The 14,146-nt window shown below is 37.3% G+C and overlaps 1 protein-coding gene and 1 long non-coding RNA gene across 2 annotated transcripts in view; one reads left to right on the top strand and one right to left on the bottom strand.

Annotated features, from left to right (window-relative positions):
• Positions 1–354: 354 nt before the first annotated feature.
• The window catches only part of LOC137407057 (tetratricopeptide repeat protein 14-like), a 48,950-nt gene continuing 35,158 nt past the window's right edge, over positions 355–14,146 (bottom strand). Inside the window, exons 19-20 of the mRNA XM_068093663.1 lie at positions 10,364–10,422; positions 355–908 (exon numbers count right to left, since the gene is read on the bottom strand). Of these exons, the coding sequence (XP_067949764.1) occupies positions 657–908; positions 10,364–10,422 (311 nt within the window). The 3' untranslated portion in view covers positions 355–656. The remainder of the gene's footprint in view (positions 909–10,363; positions 10,423–14,146) is intronic.
• On the top strand, positions 2,334–4,236 carry LOC137406561 (uncharacterized). Its single transcript, XR_010979901.1, has 3 exons — positions 2,334–2,423; positions 2,876–3,034; positions 4,025–4,236. It is a non-coding gene; the product is annotated as an uncharacterized lncRNA (long non-coding RNA).

Genomic DNA, 14,146 nt, shown 5'->3' with positions numbered 1-14,146 from the left:
GGGCTACAAAAGGTGATCATAGACTCCAAACATCTACATCACATAACTTGTAGTGCGTGATTCTTCCAGAGGTCATCGAGGTGTCATCTACCTTAATTAGGTGGGCTTTAGCCACTTACTTGATTAATTTTCTGCTCTCTTCTGAAAATATGATAGGAGCAATGCCAAGACTAAATTATGTCTGACATCAATAACTAGACCAGTTTGACTTATATGCGAGCAACTAAATAAGTGAAACTAAATGAGCAGATGTTAACAAGCTTGTCGCAGGACTACAACAGAGTCAGGGTCTGTGACAAAATACTCTCATAGAACCGATTATCCAATTTTAAATGCAAAACAGATTCTCCATCACCATTTATTGTGGAATTGAAATTTTAATACAACATAGAAATAGATTAGGAGAAACTAAAAGAACTCATTTAAAATGCAATATTAACATGTAAGCGCATGATTTATCATGATATCTAGAATAAACTAATCCTCCACAAAGACAGAGGATTAGAGAGCCAATAAGGGCAAGATGTAAATGACCAGATAAAATTCAGCAAGAAACTTGTCGATTGCAGTACGTGTAGCATTTCTATGTTAATAAAACAGAACACGAATCTTATTTATAGAGGAAAAAATAGCAGCGGAAGGTCCTACCGAAGGCGTCATTGCTCCGTCTTTTTTTTCTTCAACGTCGCTAAAAAATCTTCCATTTCTTGAAGCTCTTTCTCCTGCTCAGCCTTCTTGGTTTTATAGGCTTCAGTTGTGCATGAGGAACTTTTAGCATTTTTGCCAGCCCCGTGTTGTTCCTTTTTGTCTCCAGATTGTTGCTTCTTACCGACAGATACCTTGCTTTCAATGTTAGGCATGATTTTGTCTGCTGTTTTCACATTCTCTTTTGGCTGTGTCAAAGTTTCCTGTAGTTTTAAATTATATTCATTAGATACTATATGAGGTGTAGTGCATACTTGACCTCTACGTCTGCTTTATATGTATATGAGGTGTAGTGCATACTTGACCTCTACATCTGCTTTATATGTTAAAACTCTTGTACGCTGAAGAGAATATTCCAATAAAAATACACTATAAATTATTCCAGTTGTGAAAACTCCTCCAAAAATTCTTCAGGTACCTGCGCCTACTTCACGTACCTGCGCCTACGTCAGGTACCTGCGCCTACTCCAGGTACCTACACCTATTTTAGGTACCTACGCCTACTTCTGGTACCTGCGCCTACTTCTGGTACCTGCGCCTACTTCAGGTGCCTGCGCCTACTTCTGGTACCTGTGCTTACTTCAGGTACCTGCGCCTACTTCTGCTACCTGCGCCTACTTCAGGTACCTACGTCTATTTCAGGTACCTGCGCCTATTTCTGCTACCTGTGCCTACTTCAGGTACATACGCCTACTTCAGGTACCTGTGCCTACTACAAGTACCTACACCTACTGCAGGTACTTGTGCCTACTTCAGGTACCTGCGCCCATTTCAGGTACCTGCACCCGAGTAAAGTCGGCTCTGTAGTTAAACTTCGTTTTTATGGACTTCCAGTTTACCTAGGTTTACGACAATTCTGTTGCTTTGTGCGGAATATGTTTTTGATTGACTCGATAATTAGCTCTTGAGAGATTACTGAAATACCGAAGGCACGACAAATCGACCAAGAAATAAAAACGCTGCTGATGGAACATTAGTTTCCAATGACGCACTAATTGAAATTTTTGTTAACAAAAGATCAAAAAGAGACAAAGCTAGAAACCTTCTCAGCAAGAAGATCTTTACACTAAAACTAATTGTGTTTTCTATTCATAAGAAATATACACACTCTATCAGACTCGGTGTACTGTAATCATGTTTCTTCAGTTACCTCTAAAATATCACATCTCTGAAGGAGTGCGAAAAACCTATTTATGCTAGTCGAGGTATGTTGTCATCCTTGAGTTCTACGAGCTTCAGTTCAAAAATAATTCAATTGAATTCAAAAATAATTGTGCTAGTCTAAGTGATTTACAGTTGATTAAAAGTTGTTAATACGTTGAGGATCAGTGGACCTTCTTCCATATACAAGACTAGGTATGAAAGCCTTAAAGATGCGCCTGCTGAAGTTATCCTATGTAGTGGTTTGATCATTGAACTTAAAACCCCTGGAATGGCAAGAGGTCATTCGCGAGTTCGGAAATCCGGTCGACGCCATTATCAGTTAATGTTCAAGTTAATTTCATTGTGTTCAATGTGAGAAAGAAATCTAATTTCAGATTTAACAGCTATGGAAGGTCACGAATACACCGCTCAATCAAAGGAACAGACTACTGAGATTGCTACTAATAATTTATGGACGAGAGATAAGGGTGTAGGAGCACAGTGCTATTGCTATTCCATGAACTGCAAAAACCGCAAGAATGGACTTTTAAAGGAAAAGGCATGACATTTCACAAGTGAGTCACTTCTACTACTAGTTCTGTTACTATTGCTCAAGTCTACGACTACTCATAGTTGTGCTACTACTAGTTAGTACTGCCACTAGTTAGTTCTACTACACTAGTCACTGGGTGAGTGAGAGTCGACCAGTGTCACTACTGAGTGTACGAGTTTGATTGTATTTTGTCGGTGATTAGATAAATTTATAAGCTAGTGAGTGAAATGTTCTTCCTTCAGAACGAAGGTTTTTTATTATTTAAATTTTGAATTTTTTTTATATTAATATTTTGGAACTACAACCCATTAGGTTATTTCTAAATATTTATATTTGAAGGAAGTGTTTGTCATGCTTATAATATTATTTATTGTTGTACCTGGATCTAGCTAGCAGTAAGGAGATAAGAGTAATAATACTATTGTTATTACTACTGTTGCTAACTAACTACTACAGTTTCATTTTAATTTTTAGATTTCCAAACAAAGCAACTGAGAACTCTCGTTATTTACAATGGTATCGCAACCGCAGAAGAGTGAATAAGCCTGATCCTTGAGCACTTATCTGCAACGAACATTTCAATGATCCATGTTTTGACAGCAGGTTAAAACGTTCGACTGAAGCCATTTAAAGGTAATATTTTTCAATGTTGAATGATACTTTTCAATGATTAAATTTAAAACCATATTGTCAAGCACAGTGCTGCAAGGTTGCTCAAGGTAGCTATATCTAAAAAAAAATTAGAAACCTCAAACAGCACCCAAAACAGTGACAGCTGCCACAGCAAGTGCCTATGACTATGTCTGCAGCTTAGCAGTTGTGTGATCTGTTCTCTGTGATTCTTCATCTTCGTTTCTGGGATTTAATGTCCAACGCATAAATTATGCTGTCCTTTTTATCAAATGTTAACTGTGTAAATGTTTTTTTCATTTCCTAGTTGTTGTAATAAAACTACATAATACTCCTGCAAATCATAAATTCCAAATTGATAGCAATAACTTGCAATTTAGAACACAAAACATCTTTTTGGAACAAAAAAAATCAAAAAAATCGATTTAATTAAAAAAAATCAAATAAAACAATAGAAATCGATTTTTTTGATATAAAAAAAAATCGTCGATTTTTAACAACCCTGCCTACAACACAACAGAGTAAGACATGGTGAATCTTTTCATATCAAATAACGGTAATGTGAATTTTGTTGCAAGTCAACCATTAAGCTTTATGCCTAAGATGGGTGTGAATGACTTCCAGTGAAAATTGCTACATTTCATTTTTCATAGCAATATGGTAGCATTTTGAGCTGTTTTATTTTCATTTGTTTTATTACTTGTATAGTTGTTTATTAAGGGTGCTATGTTTATGTGAATAAGACATTCATTTTTGTTGATTTTATGTAATTGTTATAATTGATGCTTTTGTTTAGGGGGTTGGAATAATAATCCTACTGTTACTCAGTTTAAGGCTACCTTCGCAAACTTATCATCAAATGAGGTGCAGAATCAGATGCTAGTAAGACAGGTAATGTTACTGCTCAAAACGAGATTCTCATCATACAGGCTACTCCAGAAGTTGATCAGTTTGTGGAACTCAATGATTTCAGATGTCAAATTTCTGTTATAGGTAACAGTATAGTCTATATAGCTGGCTACATTGTGCAAAAGCTAACTAAAGTGCTGTCGTGACATTGGCCGTCAGTTGCTGGTTACCACTAAGTCAAGTATCCAGTACCGACATCTCTATACTCTACTCAAGCTACAAAACAATGGAGGATTGGTGCGTCCATCAGACGATGTCATCAGGATCCTGCTAGTTGCAGATCAATACTTTCGTATTCATACAAGGCCAGATCCACTCCATTGTGTGGTGTATTTTATCAGTAGTGTAAGGTCTAGTGATGTGTTATGCTTTGGGAAACACCTTACAGATACAGCAGATGGCATATCCAACCACTGCGTCATTGATGAAAAACTTTATTCAGTCGTTTTATGATCTCCGACAGCATCATTATGCTAAAATCCTACACTCAAACTGCAAGGTGCATCTTTGTGGCATACAATACTAAAGTAGTACTTTTTAAAGGCCAGTAACAATATAATCACTGTAATATTCATCTGCAGCTGTTGTTGTGCTGTTATTCCTAATCTAATTTAGTTCTAAGAAACTGATGCACCTTGGCTCAATATCCACTTCTATACAAATCTCCTTTTACACAGTTTCTGTAACGTGTATGTATAAGTTTAATCATCTGATTACATTAATTCCTGCATTTCCTTGTTTGCATTATTTTGATTATTCTCTATTACAACGGTTTTTAATTTCCATTTAGTTGTTCCAGTAGTTCATTCCATCTTTTACAGATACTGTATTATACATATCATACATTCATAAGCTATTATCACTTAAATCTTGAAAACAGTTTCTGTTTTGGCAGCATACCTATGTGTTGTTTTTATCGAAATACTTCATGTGCTAAGTTTTTCCATATGCATTTATGCATATGTAATATAAATTTTAATATAATGGAATAGTTGTTATTTGCCTGAATATATCATTTGCTGAGTTTATGCATTTGTAATACAACAGTTTGTATGAGTAACATGGTCCACGAAAATCTATTATACATCTACTTATCATTTGATATATCCTACTCCATATGTTATAAATAGGTTTTCTTCTATCAGGGCACTCTAAACGTTGTGTAGGAGTAGCATTCATTAACACCCAGCTGGAAAATAACTATTCAACATGTACATTTCTGTCATTTTTCACCGTTTGTTTACAAACGGAACTAGCATTCGATTAGCTCTCCAATATGGCGCACACGTTACGTATTATTATCAACGTATAAGTCACGTGATTGCCATTCCAGGGGTTTTAAGTTCAATGGGTTTGATCATACTAGACATAAATGTTAGCATCATTTATACAGCAAACCATATCAGTAGCACAAATTTACACCGTACAAACATCATAGTCAGCAAGTAGAATAACTGAATTATCTCCTCCATTGTATAACTTTCGAGCACAATTATGTTTAGTTAATGATCTGCAGGAAAGCTGCTTAAACCAGCATGGTTGGTCAGTCTAAGCCATAATGTATGCACCCCTAACTGAAGCTTTCTATGACTGAACACGATAGTATTCACATCTCGCAGCCATGTCCGGCGCGGTTGTAATCATATCACAACCATCTTTAGATATAGCACCAGCGTCTAGTGATTCAGAAGGTGAAAATTATGATGGAGTTCACTAGATTAAAGGTATCTTAATCATAATTAAAAACTCGCTAAAATATCTAAGGCTTTTACCTTAAGTCAGTATGATTTAGATTCTGAAAACAGTTGAATGCAAAAGGAAAAACTAACAATAAATTAACAAAATTTCAATGTTAGTTAATCTATAATAATCTATAAGATAATCTATAATCTATAATAATGTAACTGTAAAAGAAATGTTGCATTGTTACCCTGACATCAAAAATAATGTTTTACAAATGCATTTGAGTTCAGCAAAAAACCAAAAAACTTGTGTCTGAGTTGGAGCGATACACCACATGAGAAAGAAATGGCGAATTGCTGTCATTTATCACACTTGTCAAATTGCCAATAGATTTGCAGGATAAGAAAACTTAGAAGACGTAAATCTGAAATAAGTGTAATAAAAGTTCAGAGCAGTTTAAAATTTTGGTTTGAATAGCTGATAAAAAAACAAGCGTGTCAACTCACAACAAATTATTGTTACTAGTCATACTCTAACAGTCTAGTGCATCGAGAGAGATTGTCAAGTGTAGTAACTAAGTGCACAATTATTCTGGAATGCCAGTGGGCGGTTGATTGGAGCGGTTGTTAGATTGTCGGTCTACGATGTCGAGTACGAACCCCGTATAAAGCCGTAGGCCTATGTTTTTTTCAACTTTTAACCAACGCTCTGAAGAAATGGACAGGGCTCTTATTATCGTAAAATCTATTTGCGAGTCTACTGGTTGACATGGCCTTAGGCTAATCTTTTAAGTTATGGTGTTTTTAGCTTCCGAGCACAAAAGTTTACAATCGCAAAACGCCTCACTGTTAGATTGTTTTGTAATAATAAGCAATCATGTAGTACATTGACAGCATCTATCGCTGTAAGGTGCAAATGAAAATAAGCTGTGAAAGCTGACAGTTTAACTAAACTAATGGCATGGCTGAAGCTGTGAATAAACCTGGAGCGTTTAGAGTGCCAGCCTTCATCACGTTGCTGCAACCCAAATAAGCCCCACATGTTTTCTTCATGCTCATTATTTGTATATATAATATATATATTATATATAATATATTATAATATTATATATAATATATATATAAATATATAAAGAATATATATAATTTTTAAAAGCAAGTAACATATTAAGGCTGGTCCACACTATACCGCTGTATCTCGAGGTTGATGCCACAATACTTCGCTGATTGTCGATGATAACATGTTCACAGAATCAGAACGAATCAACAGAATCAGATTCATCAATGAATCAAAAACCCGTCCGTGTTTATGTCCGCGAATGCTCAATAATTTCTTAAATTTTCTTGAAGGAACCTTTTTGTTTTCGCGTGCTCGAATCAAATACTAGCCCGACAGCAGCTATAATAAACGAGAATAGATCACGCTATCAACGACTGCGAATTATTATCGCGGAAATGGTACAGACTGTCGTCAAAGCTCGACGGAATATCGGGAAAGTTTGGTAGTTGCAAACTTGTCAGACGCATGCGGTACTACGTCGATGCTATTGGTTTACGTTGCACCTAGTCGACGATGAACGGCGAAAGAACAACTCCAACATACAGCGATATAGTGTGAACCAGCCTTTGTTTTATTACAGTTATGGGTTAAAAGTTATTTTTAATGACCCTTTCCTATTTTTCCTCTAATTAGTCATTAGAAGAAATATAAGGCAGGCTATAAGTTCCAGCAACTTTGAAAAACAAAACCATCAACTGAATGATAACAGAATAACACATTTTAATGCAAATTATATAAAAGAACTCAGAATACCAGTAAATGTCTATCTAATATGAAAAAACATAAAAAATATTTGACTTCAGACCTCAAGTAATTTTTAACAGATACCCAATGAAGTTTGTCAAAGCATGGTAGGCCTGTAACCATAACATGAAAAAATATCAAATACTAAAACAAAACAGTAACATAAATATAGCTAAATTAATTTAAAATCCACATGGTTTTAGCTATTATAATGTTATTACAATATAATTAAATTAAACTAAATTAATACTTAATATAACAGACAATAATTTTAACATACCATGCAGATTAAATTTGTATGCAGCGATTAGATAGATTTGGGAAAATCTTAAAACGGATTAGGATTAATTACATGTGTTTTACCTTTCATATTACGTAAAATCCCTATAATGTAAATTTATTAGGTAAGTAAATTATTACCTAAGTTTATTTGTGTTGCAGGAGCTTGTGTAATATAAAAAATTCTAAGTACAGTTAAATCTCTATTTATTACCTTAATATATGACTTTCCGGCCTATGATGCAAACTTGAAGAAATATTTGACTTTGGTGTTAAAGAAAAACATATTGAACACACCAAAAGGCAGAAAGGTCTTAGCTGCGTTCTTAACATAGTCGCCACAATGATACATGACTGACTGTATCAGGAACACTGGTTATATGGACAGATTTACATAGCTTAGATATGAACAGAGGAATGACGTACCGCAGTAGTTATAAAGAGATCTAGCCTGTCTTGACAAACTGTTGTTTTTGCGGAGTTGTCGCCCGTCGAGCGGGGCGAGCAAAACAACAGCTTGCCACAATACACACCGCACCTGATGCATCAGCTGCACTGAAAGAAAGTTGTTCTCTCCTGTCTATGCAGTTTGACCGCAATGTTATGTCGGTCGCTCCATTCGTAATCATAACGGATTTGGCAAAAAAATTTATGTAGAAAAAAATAAGAACGTTTAACCAGAGACCAGTCTCTGCGGTTAACTTTAGTAGAACTTAAACCGCAACTAGCGACATCATTTAGTCCCATATTTGTTCCTGTGCATTTTAAGCACAATCAAGTTTTGTTGATTTTAATCTTAAAACATTCTGGCAGTCAGATCACCTCAAACATAAAAAACGACCACAAATGATAAAAAATACCGATACTTTCGGATAAAATCTACTAAATTTTGTGCAAGTTCATATTTAAGCCTTGCCAACCGTCACGCTACCAACCGTCACGCTACCAACCGTCACGCTACCAACCGTCACGCTACCAACCGTCACGCTACCAACTGACCAAGAGTTTAGAATTAGCGCGCTTATAAGTTACTCTATGTGCATTATTGGCACACCCAACCATCTCTCACAGCACACCCGACCATCTCTCACAGCACACCCGACCATCTCTCACAGCACACCCGACCATCTCTCACAGCACACCCGACCATCTCTCACAGCACACCAGACCATCTCTCACAGCACACCAAACCATCTCTCACAGCACACCCGACCATCTCTCACAGCAAACCTGACTATCTCTCACAGCACACCCGACCATCTCTCACAGTACACCCGACCATCTCTCACAGCACACCAGACCATCTCTCACAGCACACCCGACCATCTCTCACAGCAAACCTGACTATCTCTCACAGCACACCCGACCATCTCTCACAGCACACCCGACCATCTCTCACAGCACACCGGACCATCTCTCACAGCACACCAGACCATCTCTCACAGCACACCTGACCATCTCTCACAGCACACCTGACCATCTCTCACAGCACACCAGATCATCTCTCACAGCACACCAGACCATCTCTCACAGCACACCCGACCATCTCTCACAGCACACCGGACCATCTCTCACAGCACACCAGACCATCTCTCACAGCACACCTGACCATCTCTCACAGCACACCAGATCATCTCTCACAGCACACCAGACCATCTCTCACAGCACACCCGACCATCTCTCACAGCACACCGGACCATCTCTCACAGCACACCAGACCATCTCTCACAGCACACCCGACCATCTCTCACAGCACACCAAACCATCTCTCACAGCACACCCGACCATCTCTCACAGCAAACCTGACTATCTCTCACAGCACACCCGACCATCTCTCACAGTACACCCGACCATCTCTCACAGCACACCAGACCATCTCTCACAGCACACCCGACCATCTCTCACAGCACACCAAACCATCTCTCACAGCACACCCGACCATCTCTCACAGCACACCCGACCATCTCTCACAGCACACCGGACCATCTCTCACAGCACACCAGACCATCTCTCACAGCACACCTGACCATCTCTCACAGCACACCTGACCATCTCTCACAGCACACCAGATCATCTCTCACAGCACACCAGACCATCTCTCACAGCACACCCGACCATCTCTCACAGCACACCGGACCATCTCTCACAGCACACCAGACCATCTCTCACAGCACACCTGACCATCTCTCACAGCACACCTGACCATCTCTCACAGCACACCAGATCATCTCTCACAGCACACCAGACCATCTCTCACAGCACACCAGACCATCTTTCACAGCACACCAGACCATCTCTCACAGCACACCAGACTGCTATTGGATACTAGTTAAAGTTATATATTGACCCACCAGTAAAAGCTGAGGTTAATAGACGTCAAGAACCTTTCCAATACTGTGACCCCCAAACAATATTCAGCGAGAGCAAGTGTACTAGCTGACTAATTCGTAGCTGTAGATCAAAGGTTTAGACTTTTATGTCGTTTGACCGAAAGTGTTGAAAGTGTCTAGCCTAGCGCAAGAGTTAAATTGGGAACCTGTACTAACACCTGCAATAGCCAAATAAAGGTGGGAACCTGTACTAACACCTACAATAGCCAAATAAAGGCTTGCTAACGAAGCAAACTTCATACTGTCTGAATGCTAAATGCCTCTGTACCTTGTAATTCTCCTCTTTACGCAGATCTGCCAAACTCAGAGCTCTGACTTTTCTCGGAGCTAAAAGAAAACAACTCAGCTGCGTTAAAGCTGGATACAAACCTATGGATTGGCAAACGAGGTTAAATTCCTAGTTTTGTCTTCATAAACAAGCTATGACAAAATACGTACTATACAAATATAAAACTTGAATAGGGTGAACTATAGAATAATGACTTCGAAAATGATTGAATTCGTTGAAGAATGAACCTGAAGTAATAATACAGTGTATAATGATAAATTAAATCCTCAGTTAGAATATATTGATGAAATTAGTTACTTATTTATTATTTACTGTACCTATTATGACCCTTGCTCATACACAGATTACTTCAGAGCTTTTGCATGGGTGAGACTCAGAGGAAGGACAACAATAGACGCCGCATCAAGACAACATTGCAGATAATATAGGGGCAGTCTGTGACTGAGATTTATAATAAAATCATATAATTTTTTAATTATACTACACCATAATATGATATATAATACCATCTCATAGTATACCGCGTAATGGCATAACATAGCATACCACTTCTTAGCGTATCATTGTACACATAACCACGCCGTGTTTTATCATACATAGCACACCATGTCATGTTATACCAACTCACAGTTGGTATAACATGATTTTACCATAATCATGTTATGGTATTATAGTCTATAATATTATAATATCATAATATTATTATTATTGCGGTGAAAGACAGGCTAACAAAACTGCTTAAGGTCGACCAAGCTTGAGTCGGCTCAGATCAACCACCAAATCGAGACTAACTCGGAAGGAGGCGGAGCCAGAGCATTCGACAAGCTATATGAAGACGAGACAAAGGCGCAGAGAGACAGAGTTGCTATGCACCTTCTTGATTATACTTATTATCCACCGTATTTCAATTAAAGCAAATATACATCTATTGATTGAAAAATACTGCACTATTTCTGCTAGCTAGGCGCAAAGCTAGTAAAGGTCTCCTGCGGACATTCTTTACATTATATCATAACAATTATTATAGTGCGATGAACCTTATCACAGTACAGGATATCATAGCATACGGGAGCATACACAATACGATATCATAGCATTCTAAGTTGTACCATTTCGTGCCACTTGATATCATAGCATATCATACAATTTCTTAATATCATTTGATATCATATCAGCACGCCATGCTATACCATACGATTTTCGTAACCATTAGTCAGAACGCATTTGACAGGAAGCATCGTTCTGTCAAGTATGTAAAGATTGAAAAAAACGTAAGCAAAAATATCAAATCTTTGGGTTCAAAGCCAATTTATGACTGCGATTCAACGCAAATTTATATGAATATTCAAGGAATAACTTTCCAATTGTCAGACGTGACAAATAATTTTACTATTCATAAACTTTCAAGTACTTCCTTTCGATGGCGATCTGCCCAGACCAAGAAGCTTATCTAACTAACCAGGACCAAAATACATGTATATGTGTATCTAGATTAACACACTATAAAGGGTAATACTTTATAATAAAGATACTGCTGAGCCTCACTGATTTAATAATATCAACAACCTCCAATTATTACAACAATTGATACAACCCCCAGTTGGTGGTTATATCAATATAACAGCCAACAAATACAGAGATGTCTGGCTGCAAACTATATGAAAGCTATTTCAGAAAGCAGATATATTAAATTGTTTATTACCTCCAGGACAGATTTAAGGTTTTTCAGTAAATGGCTCGATTTTAAAATTATCGGCGGAATCTATTTACTGCGGCTGAACATTTACATCATATGCAAGCTTCAACTGTATGACTATATGCATAGTGTAAGCTACACTTCATCATTTCAGGCATGACAAACAGGATTTTGTAGAATGCTGTCATTCATTATGGTTTATATCTCCTTTCCTTTTACTCCTTTTGACGGCACTTTTAAATCTCAATCTAGACATACTCTCGATTACGCTTTTTTTTCCGTCAGATGGGAGCAAGACCGTTCGTAAAACTATGACCTTGATCCATCCTGTCAACATATCCGACCATCTTATACTGAATCGGACAGAGATGGCTTTTAGTGGACGATATTCCTGCTCCTTCCAATACTTAGTATTAGAGGTAAATCATTGTGAACAGTATCACGACCAATCATTGATATCCCTTAACGGGATTTAAATTAGTCATAAATTGTTTTATCCCAGATGCTTGCAGTCTGCGAGTTTAGATGCTTTAAAGAGGTCATGTCTTAAAACCATACTGCAAAGCTGCCAGCACTGTCGGTTGATATACCGTAAAACCTCTGTTTGAACGCCACCTTTAATTGAACGCCACCTTTAATTGAACGCCACCTCTATTTGCCCGCCACTTTGACACTCTTTGATTTTTACGAATCCAAATAAACAGTGATCAGTATAAGCGTCCACAAGATAGTACTAATAATGACTCGGGTACATTAATAACAATCAATTCTTTCGTTGTCCAACTCCAAAGCTTTTCATTTTTTTTCGTTAAACTTTGAAGGCAACACCATAGAAATAATTACTTCAGCTTACTAATATTCAGCTTATAGTAGTTTCTTGTTTCATGCAGTCTTGATACTTTGATGTATGCGAAAATGATTCACATTTATGATACTGCATGAATAACTAGTTTTAGGCTTAATGTGCATGTAGCTAAAAGTTTATCATTTTTTGTGCGAAATGCAAAGCGTTAAAGCTTTGCTTTGCTAAAAACCGGTTTCGACGCTAATATCTGTTAGCTCAGCAATGCAGAAGAAGAATTAAAGTCAATAAAAATTGTGGATGGTATTGAACAGCCAGTAGATGTTTGTTCAATCGAAAGCAACAATCAGAAACAAACTGGCCGAGCAAACGATGCAAATATTTTTGTTTTCATTTTTGCATGTATTATAATTATGGTGCGTTTATGTACTTGTTCTTGAATATACTGTACATGTGTAACATTTGATAGACTATTGTTATATAACTAATAAACTTGTAGATTTATAGCATATTATTTGATAGCAGCATTGTGGTAACCTAATCGTACAATGAATCGACACTCGCAACTTTTCTATTGCACATAAAAAGCCAGATTTGGCTGCAAACATTAGCAAACATATCAATGAGTGCAATGAGCTTTTATGCAACAATCTTAAATACAGTTATAAAATAAAAACATGCCTTCAAATTTAGAATGAAATAAAAAATTAAAAGCTCAAACAAATTGCAAAGCAGAACAAAGGCTATAATGTCATCGCAGGTTAATTGCTCGCAATAAATATCAAACGGTAGATATATTTCTCAGCTTCTCAATGTATCAAGAGATCTTTGACAAGTTGGAGGTAAGTTAGCAGATTTATTGCATCCAAAAGGGTTAATTTCGCTCTACCCAAAGGAGAGGGCAAAATATAGGCAACAATCATTTCGCCTGTAAAATGGTTAAATTGATCTTCCCAGTTGAAAAAATACAACGCCAGCCTCTATTTGAACGCCATCTTTATTTGACTGACACCATAGAGAAAGGTTGAAAAAATAGAACGCCACAGCGTTCAAATAGAGGTTTTATGGTATCTGGCACTTCAGTTTGATTAAAGCATGATGGCTGTTTCAAGTAGCAGGTGTTCATATACAACATGAGTGTTTCTATCCTCAGCGGAATTTTATTGTCTGGCTTAGCATGACCAGCAACAGTACTTTCATAATATTCTTAGTCATGCCTCGTTTCATTGAAGGAGGTTGTACATGCTTGGGAAACACCTCGTAG

The sequence above is a fragment of the Watersipora subatra genome, chromosome 10 (genome assembly GCF_963576615.1).
Source record: "Watersipora subatra chromosome 10, tzWatSuba1.1, whole genome shotgun sequence".
Classification (NCBI taxonomy): Eukaryota; Metazoa; Bryozoa; class Gymnolaemata; order Cheilostomatida; family Watersiporidae; genus Watersipora; species Watersipora subatra.
Note: the sequence above shows the minus strand (reverse complement) of the source record. Positions and strands in the feature narration are given on the sequence as shown.